At 43.8% G+C, this 27,198-nt stretch overlaps 2 protein-coding genes across 2 annotated transcripts in view; one reads left to right on the top strand and one right to left on the bottom strand.

Annotated features, from left to right (window-relative positions):
* On the top strand, positions 1-12,263 carry LOC106812145 (cyclin-D1-binding protein 1 homolog). The gene is given in 12 exon segments (XM_014815937.1): positions 1-101; positions 3,546-3,608; positions 4,303-4,382; positions 5,307-5,388; positions 5,911-6,007; positions 6,359-6,429; positions 6,688-6,764; positions 7,455-7,571; positions 8,851-8,905; positions 9,181-9,212; positions 9,215-9,363; positions 10,059-12,263. Coding segments are annotated over 12 exon segments (1,038 nt in total). The 5' UTR covers positions 1-7; the 3' UTR covers positions 10,180-12,263.
* The window catches only part of LOC106812144 (cytoplasmic dynein 1 light intermediate chain 2-like), a 19,868-nt gene continuing 4,919 nt past the window's right edge, over positions 12,250-27,198 (bottom strand). Inside the window, exons 3-12 of the mRNA XM_014815936.1 lie at positions 26,805-26,921; positions 24,968-25,198; positions 23,931-24,109; positions 22,995-23,088; positions 22,397-22,532; positions 21,775-21,886; positions 21,245-21,346; positions 16,864-16,935; positions 16,431-16,551; positions 12,250-15,534 (exon numbers count right to left, since the gene is read on the bottom strand). Coding sequence (XP_014671422.1) covers positions 15,422-15,534; positions 16,431-16,551; positions 16,864-16,935; positions 21,245-21,346; positions 21,775-21,886; positions 22,397-22,532; positions 22,995-23,088; positions 23,931-24,109; positions 24,968-25,198; positions 26,805-26,921 — 1,277 coding nt within the window. The 3' untranslated portion in view covers positions 12,250-15,421. The remainder of the gene's footprint in view (positions 15,535-16,430; positions 16,552-16,863; positions 16,936-21,244; positions 21,347-21,774; positions 21,887-22,396; positions 22,533-22,994; positions 23,089-23,930; positions 24,110-24,967; positions 25,199-26,804; positions 26,922-27,198) is intronic.

Below are 27,198 nucleotides of genomic sequence, written 5' to 3' on the forward strand. Positions count from 1 at the left end.
ACCAAAAATGGCCGCGCCCATGGAAGCAGTAGCAAAATCAAACGACGAAGTGTTTAATTTATTACATGCTAATCTTCAGTTAGCTATTGATCAATTGAAAGGTGTGCATGACTAGCTTACGATGATGTTTAACTTTACTCGAAACAACAACGAAAAGCTGTGTGTATACCAATTACGATAGTGGATCAATGATTTTTAATGATCACTCAATGATTCATTATGATTATGATGCTACTCGAGTCCTAGGTCGCACTGTCACTGACACTGCCACTGTCATTCATATACTAAATAATACTAGAAGTACTATACTTCTATTAGTAAGAATACTAGGTTATGAACATATATGCTTCTGTTAGTAACATGCTCGATCTACAGTAACAGTGCAGTGCATTTTGATGTTGTTTACCACATCGGCACATGGCACATGGATGATGGTGGCACGGCCATCCATGCTCACCCTCCACATCATCATCATGCTCACACTCGCAGTGTTACTATATTATATAGCATAACCAGAGAGACATGATACAAGATTGCGTGGCACAGCTTTGCTGTTGATCCTGAGCGCTGCGCGCGGATGAGACGTGCAGTTCCGCGGGATATGCGCACGCTAGATACAATAATGTAACCCAAACCCAACCTATCCTGGGTTTGGGTTACATTATTGTATCTATGCGCACGCGACCGCGGGGATGTTCAAGTATGAAGCGCTGTCAGCAGTGGAGACGTGCACCAAATTCGAGCCCCGGCGCACGTCTCCACAGTGGTCAGTGGATGGTCTGTGGTTTTAGAAGATAACAATGAAGACTTTGTTCTAAATAAGAACTATTGGCTGCTAAATAAGAGCAATATAATATACACCCTTGAATTTCTTGACTAGTCAGTCAAAGGGCTTGTTGGGGGTCCATTATGCAGATCTTCTATTTACGAGCTTCCAATTGAAATGGCCCATGAAATTGTCAAGTGGAATTGTGTTTTTCGGAACCCAAAAGAAAATGTCTCCCTCTTACATGCACCGCCTCCCTGATCAATCACGCATTCAGGCGTAAACAATAACAGAGATGAAATTGTGTTGAGTTTGTGGCTCTTGACGCACGTGCATTGACGTACAAGACCGTTGAAAGCACAGGCACTTGGAACGTCTCAATAAAAATAAATATTCACACAATTTTTTACAATGTTCGACCGCCTGTGTGCAAAATAGGTGAACGTATGTGAAACATATACGGTTAGTACTTACTACTTAGTTACTGTGACATATCGGTGACTAACTGACACCACTAAATTGGTAAAATGTTCCATGCACCTTAAGAAATTCTGAGGTTATCATCGCAGAACTCCCCAACAACGCCCATCCTCATGTCACAAAGCTATATGTAAACAAACACGCGTGTTGCGAGGTGCTTGCTTCCGATATCCATTTCGAGGCCCGCTAAGCCAAGCATAAAGCGTGCGGGCAAGACGTCACACACACAGCTACGTTCATTGGCTAAAACAATCGAGTAGCGCGGTTAGGGATTTTCGGAATTATTGAATTTGAAGAAAAAATTCAATGTTCAATAAATGACGCACTCGTTCAGTTCCGATAGCGAGTGAAAATGCGAAAAAAAATTCCACTTCAATGCGAAATGCATCGGCCGGGCATTTCATTATTTACGAAAAGTAAACAGGCTGGCGAAATAGACAGTAGGTACAGGAACTGGTCACGTCGGTGACACCCCATTCATGTCCATCAACGAAGAAGGCGGGGCTTATTCTGATTACGGAGATGCGAAAATGCAACAGAAGGACGTAGCGCAGTGCGCTAAACAGCGTGTTATTTTCGTATTTGTGGCAAACTCTATTGTAGGAAACCGTTCTAATATAGCAGAATGCCCTAGTTCCTGAGATTAGTGATTTTGCGGTTCAATGGGTCCCCATATTTAAAAATATCAAAGTCTGGTGCGGCGTAGGCTGTGATTGGAAGACACAAAGTGTCAATTCGCCTCGGCATCATGGCCGCATCACGTCTAGTGCCACTTAACTTAATGATATCATATGGGAACTGAGCTCACTTGATTATATTGCCGGTCTACAGTTGCTGTTACCGCCACTACCCGGGGGGGGGGGCACTCCCTATATATTGTGTGGTAGGTAGGTGCCGCAGTTATGACCCTCCTTTTCACCTCGAAATTTCCGCACCGGAGACCCCCCTTTTTCACATATATCCCGTCTCAGAGCATGGGTCGTACTTTTTTCCTCACCGGCGACCCCCTTTTTAAATATTTCCCGTCCCAGAGCATAGGTCCTACTTTTTTCTGCCTGTCCCGGAGACCCCCTCTCGCAAACATATCCAGTTTCAAACATCATGCTTTCCTGCAAACCCTAGTTCTGAAGACCCCCATTTTTATGTGCTGAGTTAGTACCGGAGCCCTCCAATTCCATCTCTCAAGTGGCACATATACCTACCCTATTTTGTAGGGAGTGTGCCTCAGGGGGGGGGGGCACTACCAATTGCAACTCTGCTACTACTGTTCCTACTCATAAGTCATGCTGATGCTGATGCTAGTGATGGTGCTACGTACTACTCTCCGCTATAGCTGCATGTTTGTGCCATAGTTTACATTTAAAGGCATACTAGGCTCTAGGATTTTACTGCATACAACTGTACTTACTGTATAACAAATCATCTATACCCACACATACTTGTTACCAGATACCTAATTTAATTGTTATAATTAATTATACATCAACGCTACGAAATTTGAATGGCGCCATTGATACCCGCGACCGTGCTGCCACCCTGAAAAAGTTGTACATTTCCCAATATATTTTGTACGTTACAGACCGAGGGCTAATCACAAAGGTGCAATTATATTTATACCTAAATGCTATTTAACCGAACGATGTTTATTTTAGGACAAATTTATCCATAATATAACTGAAACTATATGTCGTTTATAAGATATTATAATCCTTTTTCTTTTAAATTAATAAATAAGAAACACCCACGGTCTGTAGCCCTTGGCTGAAAAGTCGTTTTGCGCAACTTTTCAGATCGTGCGCTTTGAGTGGCGCCACCGTCGTTGTAATCAAACTGTAGTCGTTAGTTTTAAAACATTTAAAAAAAAATTCTAATGGTGATTGAACCATGAAACTCTTTATGTAGCATAATTTTAACCTAAATTAACTGAAAATAACCCTAGAACATAGAGTAAAGGATACCTTTAAAGTAGGTGCAGTAGTACAGTGTGGAACACGTACACCACTTCAACACAACACGTCATCCCGGACCCTGTATCATAAAATCCATGCAGTTCGTCTGGGAAATAAGTCTGGAAACCCAGCCTGTCCTGATTTCGAAAATTCTTATTTCTACTATATATAACCTATCACAAAATCCATAAAAAATGAGCCAGTCCTTCTCCAGACCCGGTCAAGAGGTTGGGCGTCTGTTTCCAACACGGATGGAATCAACAAATTCCCTCGACTAGATGTGTGTAAAATACATTGTCAACGTGAGTTTTTTTATTAGCATTATTTTAATTGTAAATTAATGTTTGTAGGGGATGATCCCAAAGATCGAGACTTTGCCGGATTCACATCGGAGGCATTTTGGCAACGGCTAGGTTAGTATAGTAAACTGAAATTGGTGCTAAAATTTGTAAACAGCCACAATTTCCACCCATCTGCACAAATTTCACTGCATTATGAAGGAATATCATATGATGCATTATAGTGTGAAATGAAGTCGGTAAAGATTACAGATTTAACCATGTTGCTGAAATTTCGCTGCATTGTGAAGCAATATCATATGATGAATGGGTATGAAATGAGGTTGGTATCAGTTATAGATTTAATCCTGTGGGACAAATTGTGCTGCATTCTGAAACATGATTGTGAATGGTGTAATCATGAGTCCAATTGCAAAAGAGGTGCATGCTATTGATTTTATGATGTTCCCTAATTGATCATGAATGTATTATCTAGACCCGGCACATTATTAAACTTAACTTGGGTAAATTTAAATGAGGATTAGCTATCTATCCTTATTAATATGTACCATAAATGTAGTGCATACTCTAGCGTAAATATATGAAAAATTGGACAGTATATGTATATATATATATGGATTATAGGTAAGGTGTGGTAAGGTGGTATCAGTATAAATAATGATCACAGTGCATGCTTCATAAAAAGATACATCATAGTTCTCTCTTATTGCTTTATATTGCTGTGTAATTGTTAATTATAGTTATGATTATATTACCACAACAATATAAATTCTTTAATATTTATTTGTAACCAAAATCATTATTTCAGAAGTTATTGTGAAGCGACTTTCACATGAGGCAGTTAAGCTGTGTGTGGCATTCTCGAAGCCACCAGTACCTGCGCCTGAGGTACTCTAATTGTTTATTTACTATCTTATCCACTTTTCTGGTGTTTATTGTGTAAATATTGCCCCCTACGATATGTTGCTACTAATCTCTTAACAGAAATAAGATGTAGGAATCATTTTTCTCTAAGCGTAATCTTGGAAAATTACAATAAACTATCTGGAAGTTGATGCATTATTCCTTGTGTAATACTTGATAGTATGAAATCTGTCTGCATGACGCGGGTCTGTAAAATAATTTTGAAAAATATATTGAGTTAATTATTTCCAAATGATTCTTTTTAATATTATTTGATACATGCTAAATATTTTGTATCTTGATCCTACTTTATATATACATGGTACAGTCCGACCTCCTTTATCCGGCCATCCGTTATCCGGAAATCTCTATTCACCGGCCGCGATCTCACAGTGTATGTTCTCTGTTTTTCATTTATTTCCACTTAAAAATATCGCTCAAAGCTTGCTAAAAACTTGCGCGATGTACCAACCGTACGTTTGCGTGTGTGCGCGCGCGCGCGTGTGTGTGTGTGTGTTGTCTGCTCGTGTCCGCTATGCCTCCGGTAAAATTTCTGTTTTATTTCATTTTATTTCCATTTCATATAAACCATGAAACACGACAGTTTGTTACAAATAATCATGCTCAACGAGTAAATGCATTATCACATGCATAAACCCTACTGAACTGCATAGAAATGCTGTGTTTGAGCATAACTCTCATATCCGGCCAAATCCCATATCCGGATGGGTGCCGGTCCCGACGTGGCCGGATAAAGGAGGTCGGACTGTACTGTAATTTTGAGTATTTAAATTATACAATTCTAATGCATTGCACATGGTTTATGGTTCACAATGACAAGGAAACAGTCAACGTTGTTTATTTATATTCATTCATAATTAGTTGTACCCAATTTATTTATCTTTTCAGGAATCCCAAAAACTAGTAAATGTTCTAGAGCAGTGTACACTCATGACGGTTTCTCTCTTTTATGGATTACCTGACACTCAAGGTAAGTGTACTACTATGATCAAACCTATATTTGTGTCTGTGTATATGCGTGTGTGCGTGACTGCATGTGTGCGTGTGTTCATGCATTTGTGTGTACATGTGTGCATGGGTGTTTGACTGTGCGTGTTGTGTGTGTGTGTGTGCGCTCGTGTGCGTGCGCGCGCGCGCGTGTGTGTGTGTGCGTATAGCATATCTTTCATATGAAATATTACCACTAAACAGCAACAAACACAGTTAATTATAATAAGCTGGGTTAAACTGATGTAGTAAAATTTAGAACATTTCATTTGGCACTCTGTTTGCGTGAGTGCGTTTTACTTCATTTCCTGTTTTGTTGTGAATTATGTACCATATAGTTTGTTTAGAGAATAATATGAGTGATGGTGATGAGTGATAGGAGAAATGGTGAATGTGATTTACTGTATTTTCTGTTTTGTTGTAAGTTATGTACTATATAGTTTGTTAGAGAATTATATGCAATGAATCATTTATTAGTGTATTGCACTTGTATTGTTCTAATTAGGGCTTCATCTCCAGAAGATGCTGAGACAGGGTATCATTACCATAGTTACGAGTCTACAACAACTAGCGAACGATCTGCGACTAAATGGACCTCAGGGGTAGACTGATCTTTCTAGCCATGACTAGACCCAGCAGTCATATTTAGTTAGCTGAATGTTTACAGTTTGTCACTAATCAACGTCTGTGCTAGCTGATGTGACTACTGTTTAGAAATTAGAGTGACTTTAGAGTTCTGCGTAAACTCTAGCTTTTTATGTACCTTCTAATTCGGGAATGGATTTATAACACCCTCTGTGGTTTCTACAGCATAACAGCGAACGTGCCATGATTATACCAGCAGTCATATTTAGTTAGCTGAAAGCGACAGTTTGTCACTAATGGACGTCTGTGCTGGCTGACTTCACGGGATGCACCCTGGTAGTTATTGAATGTGAACTATCCTATTTCAGACCTCAGAAACAGCTACAGTCTACAGGTAGTGTGTGGGAGAGTTGCGATGCAATACAGGAACTACCAAGAGGTAGGAATTGACCAGCTAGGAACTCAGGAACAGTTGCAACATACTCACGTGCATTTGTGTCTGCATAGATATTTTTATTAAGAATACATGGTTAAAACGACTGAATGTTAGCTCATTTTTATTTTAGATAGCAATGAATAGTTGCAATGTACTCGCATGTAATGTACTGCACTGTGCAATATAGATTTGTGCCTGCATAGATATTTTTCTTAGATAATGCAAATTTGAAACAACTGAAATCTTAAATTTTTCTTTTAGATAGTGGTGCAGCTGCTATTTCCGAGCTAAACAGTGCATGTGCACTTGTGAAGGATGCACTTGATGAAATAGAAGAGGTATATGCTGTGTATATTTGTTAAAACAATCATTTACATTCAAGAGTTTTGTTTACAGATGCAAACGTTTCAAGGAACATAAGCATAACGAAAATAATTCCCACATATTCATGAAGCTTCCCACTAAGAATTCCCTCTGATTTTTGATGTGGAGTTTCTCTACGGTATAATTATTTTCAAATGACACCTTGCAAAAATTGTTCTCATGAGTAGCCACTCACTACAGCTTTCATGATATATTTATACATCAGTGTACATGCAGCTATATATTGTTGACAATTGTGTTGTCAGTTAGTCTGTCACGTATTGTATGCCATGCATGTGTTATTGCAGTACCGTAGTTTTGTGAACATAATTTATACCCTATGTTATTTCTCGAGACGTACACCAATCGCAATTTGGCACGGCCATAATTTTAGCTACTGTGCTTTAGTGGCAATCGCTCTCGGCTATAATGTCCATGATATTAATGTACTGTGAATGATAAAAGCATGGCAGAAAAAATATTTTTGGCCAAATGAGAGCTTAATGGCAGACATTATGTGGCTGCTTGCATCGATTGTACATATGTTCATGGTAACGTGTTCTGTTTTTTTTTTTCTATTATCTGACTTGTGTCACTGGATTTTGAAAAAATCATGGCCGCAATCCTTCCGTCGATGGGCTGCTATCGGTGCCTGACTGGGGCAGGCATTGCGCACTGACACAGAGTCACGCTGGTCGGGTCTGGGAGACGTACTGGATGAGTTCAGTGATGATGCGTGGTCAGACACAGACAGACAGCTGATTGCCCCCTGTCTCGGCCTGGTATGAACCTACACGCACGCACACACGCACAGACATGCACATGCACCGCCACATGCACACGCACAGCCACATGCACACATACACGCACAAGCACACGTATAGGCACGCGCAAATAATCTGCACACATATAGGCACACGCAAATAATCTGCACACAACACATACACCCACGTACGCACGCACGCATGCACGTTATTGTCTTACTAACAATTACCAGTAGTAAATGCTAGTGTCCAGCTAAATGTATAATGTAATCATGTCTAATCGTGCAACGTCTGTGGTAACTTTATAGCACGTATTTCCGAAATTGCCATCATTTGCAAGTGTTTTTAGCTCATCTGACATAGTCAGATGCAGCTTGTAGAATCGCATGATCGTCCGTGCGTCCGTCCGTCCGTCCGTCCGTCCGTCCGTCCGGGCGTCAACAGTTGGGCACAAATCTTAACCGCTCGACGTACGGTCACGATATTCGGCACATCGGGGGGGATCGTCAAAACGAGTTGGGATGTCGAAGCTGGGGGTCAAAGGTCAAAGGTCAAGAGGTGTAAAAGAAGGGGGAACATTCACTCCTTAACTTAAGGTATAGGGAGGAAATGCAGAATTGCGGCACAAATCTAAACGGCTCGACCTAGGCTCGTGATAGTCGGTGTATAGCATCATGGTAGGAAAAGCCATCACTGTGCCGAAATTGGAGGTCACAGGTCAAAGGTCAGTGGGCACAGGGCAGATTTTAGACATTTTCTGAGGACATGGTCTGACGGAGCGATTGAAAAACTTTTTTGTTTCAGCGGTGACCTAGCATTTTTATGGCTTTATTGAAAGGACCATGAAATGTCCCTTCTGCTGACATGCGAAGAGTAAGTGTCGGATAACCTTTTGACCCTCAAGAGGAGGGTTAAACATGGATTTGTTCACTGTCAACAAAGGACTGAACTGCTTTTGCTAGTAGAATCCCCTCCCCCCACCCTCCCCCTTCCCCCTCCCCCACCCCCTCCTCCCACTCCTTCCCCCACCCTCTCCCCCCACCCTCCCCCTACCCTCCATCTGCGATAGTGGGCGTGTCCTAACCATGATGTGTACGCAACTGCGTGTCTGCATATCTGCGCCTAACAAATGTGGTACTACGCACGACTGAAATTTTACGTTTATAATCGTAGCAACAGACCTCAGATGAGCCCAGACGCTCTGCGGCTCTTGTTTGTGTGAGTGGCTAATTAGCAGGTTGGTGGTATTATATCTTTTGCGTTCGTGTAAGGGAGTGTATGTTGTTTACTTGGACAGGTAAAAGCGGCGAAGGCTTCACTGAAGAAAACTACAACCGCAGCAAAGTCTAATGGTAGGCAATATCCTTCCTTTGTATGCCATTTAATTCCAACAGTAAAAAATTATGTTATTCCTGGAGTAATTCTGAAGCAGTTATCGTACTCCAGGGTGCTTCTGAAATACATGACATGGACAGTAAGATACATGCAGCCACTAAATAGATGCATGTACCCTACATCACCTTACTTAATTTTTTTTTTGATACGACAGTAAGATACACACGGCCACTAAATAGATGCATGTAGCCTACATCCCTGTACGTAATGGGTTTTTTTCTGGATACGACAGTAGCTGCTGCAGTGAGAAGAGCAACATTTGCCAGCTGGATGAGCTCATGGACCAGGTAGCGATGATGAGCCCGGCCGTGGACGACCTGATTACGGTTCTCTACCCGCCGCTCAGCCACGCGTCCGTCCGACTAAACTCCGTGAAGCTGGCCAACACCGTTAAAGCGCTGCTTGCCTTCGCTCGGTAAGATGGACGATGCAGATCAGCGATCTCTCGAAAAGAGAGGTGCATTAGATCAGTGCTTGGCAAACTATTTCAGTGTCGTCAAAGACCCTATATATACTTCTATATAATTCTATATAGTATATAGGGTCTTTGGTGTCGTTCACCATCGAGTCTTTATCACAAAATTTCATTCACCCCTGACTAAATTTCCTTACGTTTTTCACTAATTTTCGTTCACCCCAAAATAATTTTATTCACCCTTGGGTAAACCATTCACCAGTCTAAGAAGCACTGCACTAGATGTTCAAAAATGATAACAAAACACACATTACAACGATTTACATGAAGACAATTTACACGTTCATATTGTCCTGTTGGGTCTTCAGAGGTCATTTACTAATAGTTTGTTGCTCATCTATGTCCAGTTCATAACACGTAGTTAGTACAATGCGATGATTTTTGGCTCTTAACCATGATGTACCACACTCACGAGACTACAGTGGTGATCTGCAGGGAAACAGTCTCTACTCATAGTGTTGGGTTACTCCTGCGAAAAGCATTGTAAATATATATAAATCATATATACATGTAGATAATTAGAATATATATATAATGTATATATATATTATATTATTATAATTATTATTATATACATTATATATCATTATAATGTATTGTAAAACAATGTAATTGTATACTCTTCATACCACCAGGGGGACCCACATCTGTGCTGAGGAGGACAATGAGTGGATGGACTTCCTCGTAAACGTTGTCGACCACAACATTGAAAAGGTGAAACAGTTGGCGCCGGCGTCTAACGGCAGCGTTGCATGAGAAGCTGCGGTGCGCATAACGTTGGATCACTCGCGGTGTGTGACGACGCTTATCAACGTGTCTGGACGTACACCAATCGCAATTTGGCACGGCCATAATTTTAGCTACTGTGCTTTAGTGGCAATCGCTCTCGGCTATAATGTTGCGCAATGGTGTTGTATAAAAAGGAATACTCTTTACCACAAATTGTTTGAGAATGACAGTTGTTTACCAAAGTGACGTTTTATGTAATTTTGTCTGCTTATTAAATGACTACTGTTTAGAGTGACTCGTGCGATAAAGTTCTGCGTAAACACTAGCTTTTTATGCACTTTCTAATTCGTGAATGGATTCGTAACACCATCTGTGGTTGTTACAGCATAGCACCGAACGTGCCACGTATTTAAAAGGAATTTTTTGTCAGTGTTTTTGGTATAGCGGTATGTGGTAAGTGAAAGTTGTGCGCAACAGTCCTGTACGTTTGCTCTACTGCTGCATTGTCATTGCATCATTTCATATGACTCTGTCAGTCAGTTCTTGCGTTGTTAAACAATTGTGATGAGAATTGCTGATGGAATGGAAAAATATTCACAGATTGCAATAGTGTGTACTAGGTATAGATATCATTTGTGTCAATAACACAGCCAATGAGAAAATTACAAATTCCCAAATGTCCCATTAGTAATTCTAATGTTTGAGTCTAGGCTTGCTAACCACTACTTTATCAAACAGAAGATGATACTAGTAGGTGTGTACAGTATGCACATTCAACATGCATAGATATTCAATATACAATTGATTTCAATATATATTATATATTATATTATATATTACAATTCGATATTCAATATACTGTATGCACATTAAATAAGTTTTGCAAACGACAGTTTTAATAGCCTTAGCAATGACTACAACTATAGAATCAACAGGGTATATGGTATATATTAATTCTCTTGTTGGCTTTGCTGTAGGCTGTGATGAGTGTAAGTATAGGTTGCGTTGCAGGCAGGGAAGGTTTTATTCTGTGATATTTTCATATTTTTGTTTTCTCTTTTGTAAAAAAAATATTTTCCCAGTCACGTTGTTAAAGTCATATTCACTCGTTTTCTCTGTTTGCAAGGTGGTGCGTTGAGTTACCGTTTACCCCTGTAATTTATTTGGCTTTACAGTCCCATCGAATCGTGTGATTTCAAGCCTTTTAAATGTCGTAACAATTAAGCAACTGTGGTTTATAGCTGCCACTGTGCATTCGTTTAACGTGATCATTGCCACTATTACTGCTGCAGGTTACTTGTTGCATCAAGCTGATCATACCGTAATATTGTGAACATATCTATACTATATATATATATATATATATATATATATATATATATATATATATATCATATATAGAGACGTTCATAAGTAATACGTAAAACTATGGATGCATATTGCATATCTTAAAATACAGGTATAAGGCTTTAGACTTATCACTAGTATTATATAATCATCACTTCGTAATAAAGGCTATTGTCAGATGTAAACTACCAATGTGACTACACATAGCCTATTGTTATGCCGTTGAAGCTATATAAGTATACTATATATATATATATATATATATATATATATTAGGTTGTATAATTTGCCATTCTCACATGCTGCAATGGTGCTAAATAGCTAATGTGAAGAAGAATGTAGAGGTGGTAGCAGGATGACGAGCACGATGTTAATATATAATCATGGTATTCGTGATTAACGAACGATCGATCATTGTAAGTTTTGATAACGCCACAGAGGTAGATTTGCGAAGGAGAGTGCCGATGACCCCCCCCCCAAGGACTCCCAAATGGCAACCAACCACCCACCCACCGAGGCTGTTCAATTTTGTACCCCCCACTAGTTTAATGGTCAGGTTCCGTATAGAGGAGGGATGCTTTTGTGGCCACATAACAGCAGATGGAAGCGTGCGTGCGTGCGTGCCGGGGTTGGTGCGTGCGTGCGTGCGTGCGTGCGCGCATGGGCGAAACATGCAATACTAGATTTTCGAAGCTCTGGCACATTATGTTATAGTTGCAGTACTGTAAATGAAAGCATAATAAAGCTATGTTCCTCAAAATTCAGACAGATTTATTCAAGCATATATGATGACTATACAATCAACTGTGAAGAATGAGGTTGGCATTGGTAAGCATTGTACGCTGCCGTTGCCATGTATTTAGTAGGGTTTAACAGACACACGCAATCATACATACACGTCAGCCGCCACGGCTGCTGATCCAAATATCCCCCGCTGCTCAGTTCTATATGTGGATGATCTGTCCCTGTGCGATGTATATATATATATATATATATGCCTAAATACCCTGTGATGTGTTCACGTGCTACTGTTGGCGCACACACATTTAGCAGAGTATAACATGGGTTTCCCCTCACTAGGTTTGATTGAAGTTGTTGCGCTTACCAGCGGCACATTAAAGCATTTAATTTCGTATATGATTGGCGGCCATAACATTTGGCATATTATCGCTTCACAACCTAATCGCTTTACAGTGCAACTCTCGACAACAGTGAGATGATTTCTTCATTTGCAAGGGCACTCGATCAAAGTCGAGTGAGATTTTGCTCACTCTCTCTCTCGGGGGTTTTCTCTTCTCCACACATACAAAATGTATTGCTCCCCTAGAACCCAAGCTGGAGTATCGAAGGCACTCGCTGTCGTACTTACTACAGGGTACAGGTACAGTACACATAATCCTGGTGAAGCAACAAACAACAGTATATCTGGAAGGGCGTGGAGTAACACTTTCACTCGTGCAGAGAGATAGATGGCGGCAGCAGCAACAATAGGGAATCATTAACCTTCAATGACACGGAAGTTATAGAAGATGTAGGTAGGTATTGGCTCCAGTAATTTTTACTTTACACCTCAATTAATGGATATCACAGCAACTACACTAAAGTCAGAAATGGAAGGTATTAGCTACAGTAAGCAACCACAATCAATAGCCATTCGATATGGTTATCTATAACAACAACAAGAAGAGAGAGCTGAATGCAGTAACTTCAGAGAATCATCACATACTTTAAAACCGTGCCAAGTAGCCATATACAACCAAGACCAGGCCTACTCTGACCTCAAGACCTTTTTTTATTTACAATTCCTTTGCTATCAGATACCAGCTGGATGTTAAGGTGGCTAGATTGTACTTTTATAGGTTAGCATAGTTGCATTGGCCTGCGGGAACATAATAGTCCAACAACCCTCTATAATGCTCTGTATGTAGCCTGCCCAGTACATTGCAAAGCACCAGAGGTGTGGATGCAGGCTTGCTTAATCTAAATTTAGTGGCAAGTGCGCTTCAGCATACACTGCATACCATATTCGCTGGCCATGCATGAGGAATCAGCTAGCCACTTACCCAGCATAGCCAGGCCGCTGGGCCAGGTGTTTTGCATGAGTCGTTGTTAACATATATACAGGAGTGTATAATAATAGATATTACTATTCACTCCTGATAAATATATATAAATCAGCTCCTCACAGAGAATGACGGGGGATTGCTGGACAGCTATTGCCATGAGCCCCAGCAATGATGCTAACCTGCAATAGTACGTCTATGCACTTTAATTAATGCATCCACATTGGCAAGTATCAAATGAATTCCACGTCTAAATCTACATTATAAATAATTAATTACCACTGTGATTTTATTAGCATAGTGAGGACCATCTGTGTACAATAGACTTTCATACTTGGAAATACTACCTACGTGTAATAATACACTTTAAAAAAAGTATATATAATTAAAATAATTGGGAATGTATATACACAATTTTCATCTACATGCAGACGGATTCGCCTTTATCTGGCAAATCCGGCAACGTGATTTGTCTGCGGGCCTCAAAGCTATCGAAATAACGCGTGCGTAAGCTTGATTGATTAATTGCATACATGTACAATCACAATGCAGATACCTACCAAGCTTCACCCGTGAGGAAGGCTGCCGCTGATCAGAGGCGCCCTCTACCCACGTCACGACGTACTAGCACTAACGAAAGGGTATTCGCAAACAAAAGGAACCTTACTAGTAAGACACTGAAGCAAAAAATATAAGCACCACAAAATCGCGCGCTAGAGGGGAGTCTAGCCGCCGCCTCTCAATGAGGCATGTCAGACCAGAGAAATGAAAGCAACCAGCGTCGTTATTCGACCATCGTCGGTCACACTTACGGTAATAGACAACACACTCCGACAGGTAAAGACTAAAGAGGGTCCTCCGTAATGACGAGCACGTCAAACCTAATCAACAGCGGACGATTAACCGTTTCCCATAGAGAGGGGGGTCGACCTTGGGAAACGGATCCAGAGCAAACTTAACGAATTTCACAATTTTAAATTGAGGCACGTTTGTCTTTTATTCCTCTTCGTCCTGGTCGTGACTTGAGGCTGAAAGCGCTCGGATAGGATCGCCCGATAAGGCTCAATGAAGTTGGAAAGAGAATTTAGTTTTGCTCTCCCACGTAATGCCACACTGCTACTACAGACGCACAATCGTGACGCCACGAAAAAACGATCAAAGCTAGTTCGTCAGCGCCATTTATGGGACCAAGTCGGAAGCAATGTTTCCCCGCGCGGATACATTACAAAAATATACGGCATAGTGGACAGTATCAAAGTTATTAGAAAACCATAAATTTGCTTCCCTCGGACCTAAAAAAACAGCTTTCGTGTTTCCGATCAATGCAATGATTTCGTGACGGAATGACGTTCCATAGAAATGTAGGAAGCTATCGATCACCTTTCCCCAGCTTCGAATGTGATTTGAATAATCCTGTTGAAAACCGTTCACATGCGATACGTATTATTATACATACGCGGCAGAAGAAAACCTTGTTGGCCATTAGAAGACCTTTGTTCACGTCAGATTGCCCAATAACTATTTATACGATAATAACACCATTTTATAATCAAAAACACGCTTCCTATGTAGACCATTGCAGGAAGGCGGCCACGCAGAATTAGGATGCAGAGCGATGCACGGGCCTATGATTGTGGTCGAGGAGAGCTGCATGCAATCTGCTCTATACGAACGTGGTCGTCTTTGCGTTGGCAGATGGCGCCAGCATGGCTGCATCCTCCAGCACTTCCTGGACGAACGGAGGCGTCTGATACAGTCGCTTCCTCCGCACGCCCGCGCGCACGCTCCCCGCGTTAGTAGGCCACGTCTGTGCCACCGGTGCTGACAACTGACGGACAGACGGTGAACTAGCGTCGAGTCTAGGGTCGGTCGTTCTCTTGGCTTGGACTCGGCAAGTTGTTGATTGACGGCGACTTCTGACCCCGCGTCATTCTATCCAGCTCTGCCGCCACGTCACTGCGCGTTCCCTTTTCTGAAAGGCGCGGAATGTCGGTGTTATAGCAACGGGTCCGAGAGATAAAGTTTGCAGTAGCACAGGGAGAAAGCATTTTGAATGTATTAAAATGTTAACACAAGAGAGGGAGGGAGAGGAGGAAGTAGATGGAGGAATGTATGGATGGAGGGAAAGAGAGGAGGGAAGTAGATGGAGGGATGAATGGATGGAGGGAAAGAGAAGAGGGAAGAAGAGGAGGGAGGGAGGGAGGAAGAGAAGGAAGGAGAGATAACGTTTGCAGTAGCATAGGGGAAAGCGTTTAGAATGTATTAAAATGTTAACACAAGAGAGGGAGTGAGAGGAGGAAGTAGATGGAGGGATGTATGGATTGAGGGAAAGAGAGGAGGGAAGTAGATGGAGGGATGTATGGATGGAGGGAAAGAGAAGAGGGAAGAAGAGGAGGGAGGGAGGGAGGAAGAGAAGGAAGGAGAGATAACGTTTGCAGTAGCATAGGGGAAAGCGTTTAGAATGTATTAAAATGTTAAGAAAATAGAGGGAGAGAGAGGATGAAGTAGATGGATGGAGGGATGGAGGGAGGGAAGAAGGGATGCAGGGAGGAAACGATGGAGAGAGGAAGAGAGAGGAGGGAGAGAGAGGGGCGAATCCCAATCAAATGATAAATTAATACTATTATTAAATATTTGAGAATATACATGTGATAACTTTTTATAAAATGTTCTCACTGACCACCATACATTCATACCTGTGTTAAAATACAAATTAACTATAAAATTAATGAACATAAAAGTATAATATATATGTAAACTATAAAATTTAATTAGCAATTTAATTAAAAGCATACAGCTACCAACTAGTGATAGTGCAAGCGTCGGCGAACCAACCCACGAAGGAGCGTAGAAAAAAGTACATCGTACCTGTCTTGGGGGTGCTTCCGGGAGAACCTGGCGATCCGGTCTTCTTACTTAGTAATGAGTTAAAGAAGTTGGCTAGCACTCCTTCGCTTCCTGGGCCAGCTGGCACCTTGCCAGCATCTATCTGTGGAATCAGAAGCGACGTTGCTGACCAAAATCCTCTTAGCTTACCCGCCGAATTATCGGTTCATCACATAGCAGTCACACGAGGAACCCCTTGGAAGTTGTAAACTTAGTGACTAATTCCGTAACTAAATCTGTTTTGTGGGCGTGTGAGAACATGTTCATTTCACATAACTTAGATGCACGTTCAATTTTTTCTCTAAGCGTAAAAACACAAATAGATATTCCTCACTGAAATGCGTATAAAATTTCGCGAGACACCCTACGTGTGGTTAGACAGAGATGGAAGATGTTGAGACGATGTGTTTCTTACCTTGGGACTTCCACTGGGCATGCCTGGAGAGCCGGACACCCGCCTGTCCTTCTGCACGCTAACTGGAGATTCCTGCACGAGTTAAAGATTTACGTCATTAACGCACAACGGTAAATGTCACCGATACACGCCAACATGTCTTGCGCACTTCATGACAACTAGTGCCGCAACAGCGACAGTGCTCATCTGCCGTCTGCTGCTCTACTGTACTAGCTTTCGTTTCTGCAAAAAGGTTGAAAGCCTGTTCTATCGCTAAACCGGCTACGTCATCATCAAAACTGTGTAGCATATAGGTATTAACACTAAAACTAAACCCTAACAATGCATTCTACTTCATACCTGCTCGACTGTCTTATATATTCGTGTCATAATGTATCACTAGGCCTATAGTTACCGCGAGATGGCGCGTGCAAGTGTAATCAATAATCAAACATGGCATCGACCTTCGCGCATTGGTGATAAGTCAAGAAAGTAGAGATAACCTAATTCCATAAAAAGTTGCTGAAATGTATAGGCTAAAATCCAGGTATATTCAGGCAGGCGACAATTTGGCTCAGCTGTGAGTAATAAATTAAACACATCTGCATTGCAGGTGTGCATGTTTATTAGAAAAGTGCCAGTTCACCCCCATGCATCAGTAATGGATTGCCCCCGGGTTTTTGCCTACATTTCGGATGCCGGTAGCCATGCTAGCATTCAGGGTGCTATTAATATACAGACTGCTTTAGAAAATAATATGATTTAAGGAGGGTAAACCTTGTTCAACAAACTTTTGTCTTTGCAATTGAACTGCAAATGTAGCCTCGCATCCACACAGGTATGGGCTCTAATAATAGCAAAAGCAGTTCAGTCCTTTGTTAACACTAATAACGGTCAACAAATCCATGTTGAACCCTCCCTTTCAGGGTCAAAAGGTTATCAGACACTTACTCTTCGCATGTCAGCGGAAAGTACATTTCATGGTCCTTTCAATAAAGCCATAAAAATGGTAGGTCACCGCTGAAGCAAAAAAGATTTTCAATCGCCCCGTCAGACCATGTCCTCAGAAAATGTCTAAAATCTGCCCTGTGCCCCATTGACCTTTGACCTCCAATTTCGGCACAGTGATGGCTTTTCCTACCATGATGCTATACACCGACTATCACGAGCCTAGGTCGAGCCATTTAGATTAGCTGCGCAATTGCTGGCATTTCCCCCTATACCTAAGTCTAAGGAGGGACATGTCTTCTCCATCTTTGACACTCCTGCCATTGACCCGGTTGGACCTTTGACCCCAGCTTCGACACCCAACCGTTTCGGATTATCCCCTACGTCCGAATATCTGACCGTGACTCGAGCCGTGTTAGGAGTTAGTGCCCACAGTTGACCCTACGCGCACGCACGCACGCACGGACAATCATGCGATTCTACAAGCTGCAGCTGCACTAGCTATGACATCCAGCCTGCACTAGCTATGCCATCCAGCCAGCCACTATCTATGACATCCAGCCTGCACTAGATGACATCCCAGCCTAGCATGATCCGCTACGCCCTAGCCTGTACATAGCTATGCTCAGCCTGTGCACTAGCTATGACATCCAGCCTGCACTAGGCTATGACATCCAGCCAGCCTATCTATGACATCCGCTGCACTATCTATGACATCAGCTGCCACTAGCTATGACTCCAGCCAGCCACTATCTATGACATCCAGCCAACACTAGCGGAGACATCCAGCACTGCAGCTAGCTATGACATCCAGCCAGCACTAGCTATGGACATCCAGCCTGCACTATCTAGTGACATACCAGCCTGCACTAGGTATGACATCCAGCCAGCACGAGCTATGACACCCAGCCAGGCCAGCTATGACATCCAGCCGCACTAGGGTATGACATCAGGGCAGCACAATCTATAACATCCCAGGCCTGCACTAGCTAGGACATCCAGCTGGCACTATCTATGACATCCAGCCAGCACTAGCTATGACATCCAGCCAGGACTACTGATGCGCATCGAGCCGTGGCACCAGCTATGCATCCAGCCTGCACTACGCGGGATTGACAGCCAGCCGGCACTAGCTATGACATCCAGCCAGCACTAGCTATCGACATCCAGCAGCACTATCTAGACATCAAGCCAGCCCTATCTATGACATCCAGCCAGCACTAGCTATGACAGCAGCCTGCACTATCTATGGACATCCAGCCAGCAATAGCCCTATAACATCCAGCGCTGCCACTATCTATGACAATCCGAGCCAGCAATAGCTATGACAATCCAGCCCTGCACTAGCTATGACAGCCAGCCTGCACTATCTATGACATCCAGCCAGCACTAGCTATTGACTGCCAGCCAGACACTAGCCTATGACATCCAGCCAGCACTAGCTATGACATCCAGCCTGCACTATCTATGACATCCAGCCAGCAATAGCTATAACATCCAGCCTGCACTATCTATGACATCCAGCCAGCAATAGCTATGACATCCAGCCTGCGCACGAGCTATGACATCCAGCCTGCATACGCTATGAATCCAGCCAGCACTGCTATGACATCCAGGCTGCACTAGCTATGACATCCCAGCGCTGCACTATCTAGGACATCCACGCCAGCCTAAGCTAGTAACATCCAGCCGGCACTATCTATGACATCCAGCCAGCCACTATCTCTGACATCAGGACGGCACTATCTATGACTCCAGCCTGCACTCAGCTATGACATCCAGCCAGCACTAGCTATGACATTCCAGCCTGCCCTAGCTTGATGACATCCAGCTGCACGATCTATGACATCCAGCCTGCATATCTATGACATCCAGCCGGCACTAGCTAGGACATCCAGCCAGCACTAGCTATGACATCCAGCCAGCACGAGCTATGACACCCAGCCCAGCACTAGCTATGACATCCAGCCATGCACTAGCTATGGACATCGAGGGCCTGGCATATCTATGAACAGTCCAGGCCTCATCGCGACTGACATGGCCAGGCAGGCACTAGCTATGCATCCCGAGAGCACGTATTATAACATCCAGCCTGCGCATCTAGCGTATGACAGCGCGCTAGCACTATCTTGGTCCACCGGCACTAGCTGTAGGGGACATCGCAGCCTGCACTAGGCTATGACATCCAGCGTGCACTAGCTATTGACCTCCAGCCAGCAGCTAGGCTGATGACAGCCCAGGTCGCGCATAGCTATGACATCCAGCCAGCACTAGCTATGAATTCGCACTGCTATGCATCCAACCTGCCTATCTAGGACATCCACGCCAGCACTTAGCTATGACATCAGCCAGCACTAGCGATGACATCCAGCCGCACTAGCTATGCGACATCCAGCCAGCCAGTACCCTATGACATCCAGCCGCAGCAGCTATGGACATCCAGCCTGACTGAGCTATGACATCAGCAGCACTACTCTATGACATCCAGCCAGCACTATCATATAATATCAGCCTGCCACTGCTATGACATCCACGCCTGCACTAGCTATGAATCCAGCCACGACTAGCCGGATGCCATGCCAGCTGCACCTAGCTATGGGACATCCAGCCTGCACTAGGCTATGCATCCAGGCCTTGGCCACTATCTATGACATCCAGCCTCACTAGCTATGAATCAGCCAGCACTATCTATACATCCAGCCTGCCACTAGCTCATTGACATCCAGCCAGCACTATCTATGACACTCCAGCTGCCACTATCCTATTGGACATCCAGCCAGCACTATCTATGACATCCAGCCTGCACTATCTATGACATCCAGCCAGCACTATCTATGACATCCAGCCTGCACTATCTATGACATCCAGCCAGCACTAGCTATGACATCCAGCTGCCACTAGCGTTGACATCCGAGCCAGCCACTATCTATGACATCAGCCAGCACTACTATGACTCAGCCAGCCACTATCTATGACATCAGCCTGCCACTAGCTATGCCATCCAGCCTGCCACTATCTATGCCATGCAGCCTGCACTATCTATGGAAGCCAGCCAGCACGTAGCGTGGACATCCAGGCAGCAGAGCTATGACATCCAGCCAGCACTAGCTATGACATCCAGCCTGCACTAGCTATGACATCCAGCCTGCACTAGCTATGACATCCAGCCAGCACTAGCTATGACATCCAGCCAGCACTATCTATGACATCCAGCCTGCACTAGCTATGACATCCAGCCTGCACTAGCTATTGCACGCTATATGCCAGAAGCATGCCATTGCCTGTAGTACCATTTTATTGTAGTAGAATACCTACGCTACCTATTTCAATAGAGAATATTAATCGATGCCGACAGTATATCCCCGTGTGTTGCTATTAGTGCTACTGTTTCCACCAGACTTGGAGCAGACTGGTAATTGAGTATACGTGTCACTACTGGGTAATTCCCGCTTACCTGCCTGCCACCGGCTGGTGCCTGTGTGTTGAGTTGTGTCTGTAGCTTCATCAAGAACATCTGTTCTTCCTCGGCTGCAACTTCCATCTCTCTATTAACCGGCTGCAAGAATAATACACTCTGTAAGTGGAATGCCCTGCGCAGATCATTCGTACATCTTTGCAGAGGGTCATTAATTTTTCATCCAATTTGTACTCTTAAAACATTTGCTAGTGTTTCATACTCTAAACTACTTATACTTTATTATTGTTATTACTTATAGTTTTACTTTGCTGTATTGTGCTTTAATACATTAATAATAATTGTTTACCTTACATATAGACAATTCATCAATTCATACAGTCCTGATACCATCAGCGCTGCCACACATCTGTATTTACTCTGTCCTCCCTTCCCAAATCATAGAACATAAATGCCTACATCATGGAAGGTTTTGAGATGACCTTCCACATTCATTGAACATATACACTTACCCTTCTCATGGAAGACTTCGAGGTGCCCATACATATGCATATAACATAAATACCTACCCTTCTCATGGAAGGCTTTGAGATGACTGATGTGTAACTATCATCTGGTTTCATGCTGTTCATGTTGTCAAACAGAATGCTGATCTTTTTCTCGTTGTCCCAGCCAGACGGTCTGAAATACAAGGTTACAGTGGTTGCTCAGCTAATGACATCTACATGTTTGGGGAATACATACATACTGTTTATTTTTGCTACTTAAACTTCAGATTCTATGCCCAGTCCAATTCTTCACTGAAATTCTTGTCAGATTTTCTACAGTTTTCTATTTTAAACAGTTCCTCTCTCTTATTATTATTTTAAATAACCCTTCAAAAAAGGTCCACAATTTATCAAGTAACACTAATTTCGTAGGACTGCCTATGCATTAGGCCTGCGCATGCCTTGAACACTGGTTTCGGAAATTTTTACCATGTAGAGGCAGCCTCCCTTCCAAAAATCCTGCATGCACAGATATACACTATTTATCCCCATATATTTTTCCCTCAAAGAGCCCATACTAGAAATATACCTCATCAGCATTCAGTAACTAATACAGGAATGCTGCACTTTGTTCCATTGCAGTTAGACACAGTGGCATGTTCAGGCTCTGTAACCCATAACAGAACAGAAACTACAAACTTACATGAAAATGGAGTCCTTTTCAACGACGTGAGCCGGAATATTGAAAGGTAGTCTGTACAACCGGTGCATGATGTACTTGTACAGCAGGTCACAGTTTTTATCGTCTTTTATCGAAGTGTAAAACAACGAGGCACCGACTGACGGAGAGCGGTCAAGGAGATAGCGGCGCCATCGTGTGGCTATACGTGTAGATCTGCACGGTTCTCCAACGTGTTGCGAAAAACCTCTAGTACTCTCGTCTCTACCACTTGCACCGATAAAGCGGACAGTTCAAATGTTCATTGCATGCAGGGAGCCCTCACTTCGTGCATGGATGCTAGCTCTACGGTCTTACAACACATATATCTTCAACAACTTACATCTGTGCGAACTGAAGATGAAATAGATCTACCCGCTGAGCGATTGACAAGTGGCTCTAGCCAATTAGCATTGTCATGGGAGCATTCTAACAATGCTGCTTAGCAACAAAATGTCGCAAAGTCGACAATTTGGCGTGCGTACGCGCATTTACTTAGATACCTCGCTCAAGTCAGTTGTAACGAAAACTACGTGCTGAGATTCGCATCGTTTCGCGATCCGTACATTAGCGTGAAGGATACATGAAAGACAGAACTTTCTGATGTGTTGCTGAATGAAGTCGAGGTGCTCGTCCCTGTAGTCGTACTCCTTCTCCAGGTTCGATACGTAGTCACACTGCAACGTGATCCGCGACACAAACCTTTACTCGCCGCTTGCACTACAACACCCTCACCTCGCATATTCTGACACGATAGAGCCCACGCTTTACCACGAACGTATCTGCACAATATTCGACATCGATAATTGCATCTATGTGCTCGGGGTAATACAATTTTACAATCAAAGTAGTTTACGCGTGTCTCCAGCCATTTGACAAAGGAGATCATACGTGTCTCTACCTATGTGACAAGGGACCCCATGTGTGTCTCCAACTATGTGACAATGGAGATCATACGTGTCTTCTGGTATGTGACAAGGGACCCCATGTGTGTCTCAAGATCATACGTGTCTTCTGGTATGTGACAAGGGACCCCATGTGTGTCTCCAACTATGTGACAATGAAGATCATACGTGTCTTCTGGTATGTGACAAGGGACCCCATGTGTGTCTCCAACTATGTGACAATGAAGATCATACGTGTCTTCTGGTATGTGAGAAGGGACCCCACGCGTGTCTCCAACTATGTGACAAGAGACCCAACGTGCATCTCCAGCATTGTGACAAGGTACCCCATGTGTGTCTCCAGCTATGTGACAAGGGACACCATACCTGTCTCCAGCTACATGATGTGATGTGGGACAACACGTGTTTCCAGCTACTATGGCAGCCCGAGCGCACGCACATCCACGCTACCACCCACGAGGGCAGCCCAAGCACGATGCTCACCGCCGCGCCACACTCACCTTCGTGATGACTACAATGATCGGCACGCCACACTCACCTTCGTGATGACTACGATGATCGGCACGCCACACTCACCTTCGTGATGACTACGATGATCGGCACGCCACACTCACCTTCGTGATGACTACGATGATCGGCAGACCCAGGTTGTGCACGAGCACGCCCTCTCCCAGCGGCAGCGTCACGTCTCCCTCGTCCGGCGACAACAGCGGACCGACCGACCGCCGCGACGTCGTCATCGCATCCTCCGCGCTCTCCTCCGGCTCAACGTATCGCTGGAACTGTTCCACGACTGCGAGGAGGGTAGGACGGCGGCGGATTAGTGCCATCGAATAATGGACGTCAATATCGGTATATCGTTCAAAAGTATGAATGGTGGTGGGCAAAAAAAATCTACGATACGTGGCCAAAAAAAAGAGACGTGGGTCGTCCGTTGTCGGAAACTTCATGAATGGTTTTGACTATTATAAGTCTAAAGTGTCGTAAACATCTGCACGACACATTCCTTCAAAGGTCGGTGACTCATTTTAGACTCATTTTAGAATCGTGTCATAACTACTTATGATGCTTCCGACGTCGGGTCCCGAGATTAACCTTTTTTCGAATTCCCCTCTCTGTTCTTGCATTACGAGGAGTAGCCATGTCGTGATACCACAACAATTATATTTCAATGAATGGCCTAACCCATTGTCACCACACATACGTTGAAAATACAGAGGCAACGCATGTGAACAGAAGAACACCTCGTTTGACGGACAGCGCGGCGCGGCGCGCACGCAAGACTCGCTCCGGTCCTGATGCTACTATTATAAGTTGTTAATTTTATAAGGTTGTGACTATTATAAGTCTAAAGTGTCGTTAACTTCAAAGGTCGGCGACTCATTTTATACGCGCCTCATGTTACTATTATAAGTTGTTAATTTTACAAGGTTGTGACTATTATAAGTCTAAAGAGTCCTCAACTTCAAATGTCGGTGGTGACTCATTTTATGCGTATGCGAGCGACTCACTCCGGTCCTGATGTTACTATTATAAGTTGTTAATTTTATAAGGTTGTGACTATTATAAGCCTAAAGTGTCATTAACATTTGCACGACGCACACCCCTTCAAAGGTCGGCGACTCATTTTACGCGAGCGCGAGAGACTCACTGCGGTCCTGATGCTGGCGCATGTCGTCGGGGGCGACGCGCAGCCGATCTACGGCGTCCTGCAGGATCGTCGTCCAGCTGCGCAGCGAGTCGACGATGCTCCACGGCGTTGCCATGGACGCGATGAGCAGCACGGCCGTGTCGGCGAAGCCGCGCCTCGTCAGCACGTACTTCATCAGGTTAGTGTGGTGCGGGTCGCCGTCCAGCGTCCACACGCCCAGCCGAGACTGATCTGCGTGATGAAGAAGGGGAGATATAGAGACGAGAGATAAGAATAGAGGAAAGAAGGGAGGGGAGACATAGAGACGAGGTTGGTGTGAACTCATCAGGTTGGTGTGGTGCGGGTTGCCGTCCAGCGTCCACACGCCGAGCCGAGACTGATCTGCGTGATGAAGAAGGAGAGATATAGAGACGAGAGATGAGAATAGAGGAAAGAAGGGAGGGGAGACATAGAGACGAGGTTGGTGTGGACTCATCAGGTTGGTGTGGTGCGGGTCGCCGTCCAGCGTCCACACGCCGAGCCGAGACTGATCTGCGTGATGAAGAATGGGAGATATAGAGACGAGGTTGGTGGAGAGAAGGGTAGGGGAGAGGTAGAGCGTCCACACGCCCAGCCGACTGATCTGCGTGATGAAGAAGGGGAGATATAGAGATGAGGTTGGTGGAGAGAAGGGGAGGGGAGAGGTAGAGTGTCCACACGCCCAGCCGAGACTGATCTGCGTGATGAAGGGGAGATATAGAGACGAGGTTGGTGGAGAGAAGGGTAGGGGAGAGGTAGAGCGTCCACACGCCCAGCCGAGACTGATCTGCATGATGAAGAAGGGGAGATATAGAGACGAGGTTGGTGGAGAGAAGGGTAGGGGAGAGGTAGTGTCCACACGCCCAGCCGAGACTGATCTGCGTGATGAAGGGGAGATATAGAGACGAGGTTGGTGGAGAGAAGGGGAGGGGAGAGGTAGAGCGTCCACACGCCCAGCCGAGACTGAGCTGTGGGATCAAGGAGGAGGGGTGTGACGTGAGAGAAGAGGTCAGCGCGCAATTGCGCCGCGCGGGCAAACGCGTTCAGAACTCGTTAGTTATAGTCATATATAATCAAGAGTAGATAATAGAGATCTCTAGAGATCTATAGATATCTCGAGATCTATAGATCTCTAGAGATAATAGAGATCTCTATTATGTACTCTTGATATAATATATTATAGTCGTAGTTATAGAATAGTCTGTCGCCGATTACTTCTAGCTTCAGTCAGGCTGCGTAAATACGACCAGTGAGAGACCTTCACCAAAGACCTACGGCCCATTACTTCCGAGCTTCAGTGAGGCAGTCTAAATACGACCAAGGACTTAAACAGCCATCGCTGTCCGTGGATGAATTATATATACAATATAGTCTTTCGAGATTTGCGCATTAACATTTCATCTACGCGGAGACCTCGCGCGCGATCATAATTATTTAATTATTCTCGCCAATAAAACACATGTTACGGCGAGCCTCCCACTAAGAAGCAGGGCAATATTTGTTGCAATCGTTCTTATGCGAGTATATAAATGCATGGGCACTTTAATACTGGCTTAGCAAAGAACCCAGCGAGCTCTTCTGAGACTTGCATTGCCGTTTTTCGAATCAAGCATTCTACAATAGAAGTTTACCAATGGAGATGGTTCACCATTAATATTCACTGCACTGATGCGGCAGGCACCCCAGGAGGTGCGGGAGTAGGCCTAACACAAATATATGCCAGTGTAGGCAACGCCCGCTGGCAGTCAAGAGAGTAGCGGTGGGTTCGAGCAGATGGAAAATACGAACGATATTTCTGCAATAACAAACAACAACATACCTTCGCCATATTCGTCTTGTACATCTACGTAGTGGTACTCTAGCCCCGCTCCCCGCTTGGGATCCTCGACTCCTTGCAACTTTGCAACCAGTGTCGTCTTTCCGGCTTCGTTATCACCTGAGCAGCAACAGCATTCTGATTAATCGCAGGAAAGAATCCACACAGAAGGAGCCGACGACATTAACTGATGCGATTTCAAGAACTCAAAGGGGATATTGCAAAATTCTTGCTCAGAAACGCTCAATTTGAAAAAAATATAGCCTCACCACACAGTGGATATATTACTGATTATACCAACTTGAAAAACACTAAGATTTCATGCAGTTATAGCATAGAAAATTGGATTTGAATACATCGCAACACCATGGCATATTTACTTCAATCAACTTACTTC

Source organism: Priapulus caudatus, unplaced genomic scaffold (assembly GCF_000485595.1).
Source record: "Priapulus caudatus unplaced genomic scaffold, Priapulus_caudatus-5.0.1 Scaffold612, whole genome shotgun sequence".
In the NCBI taxonomy this organism is placed as follows: Eukaryota; Metazoa; Priapulida; class Priapulimorpha; order Priapulimorphida; family Priapulidae; genus Priapulus; species Priapulus caudatus.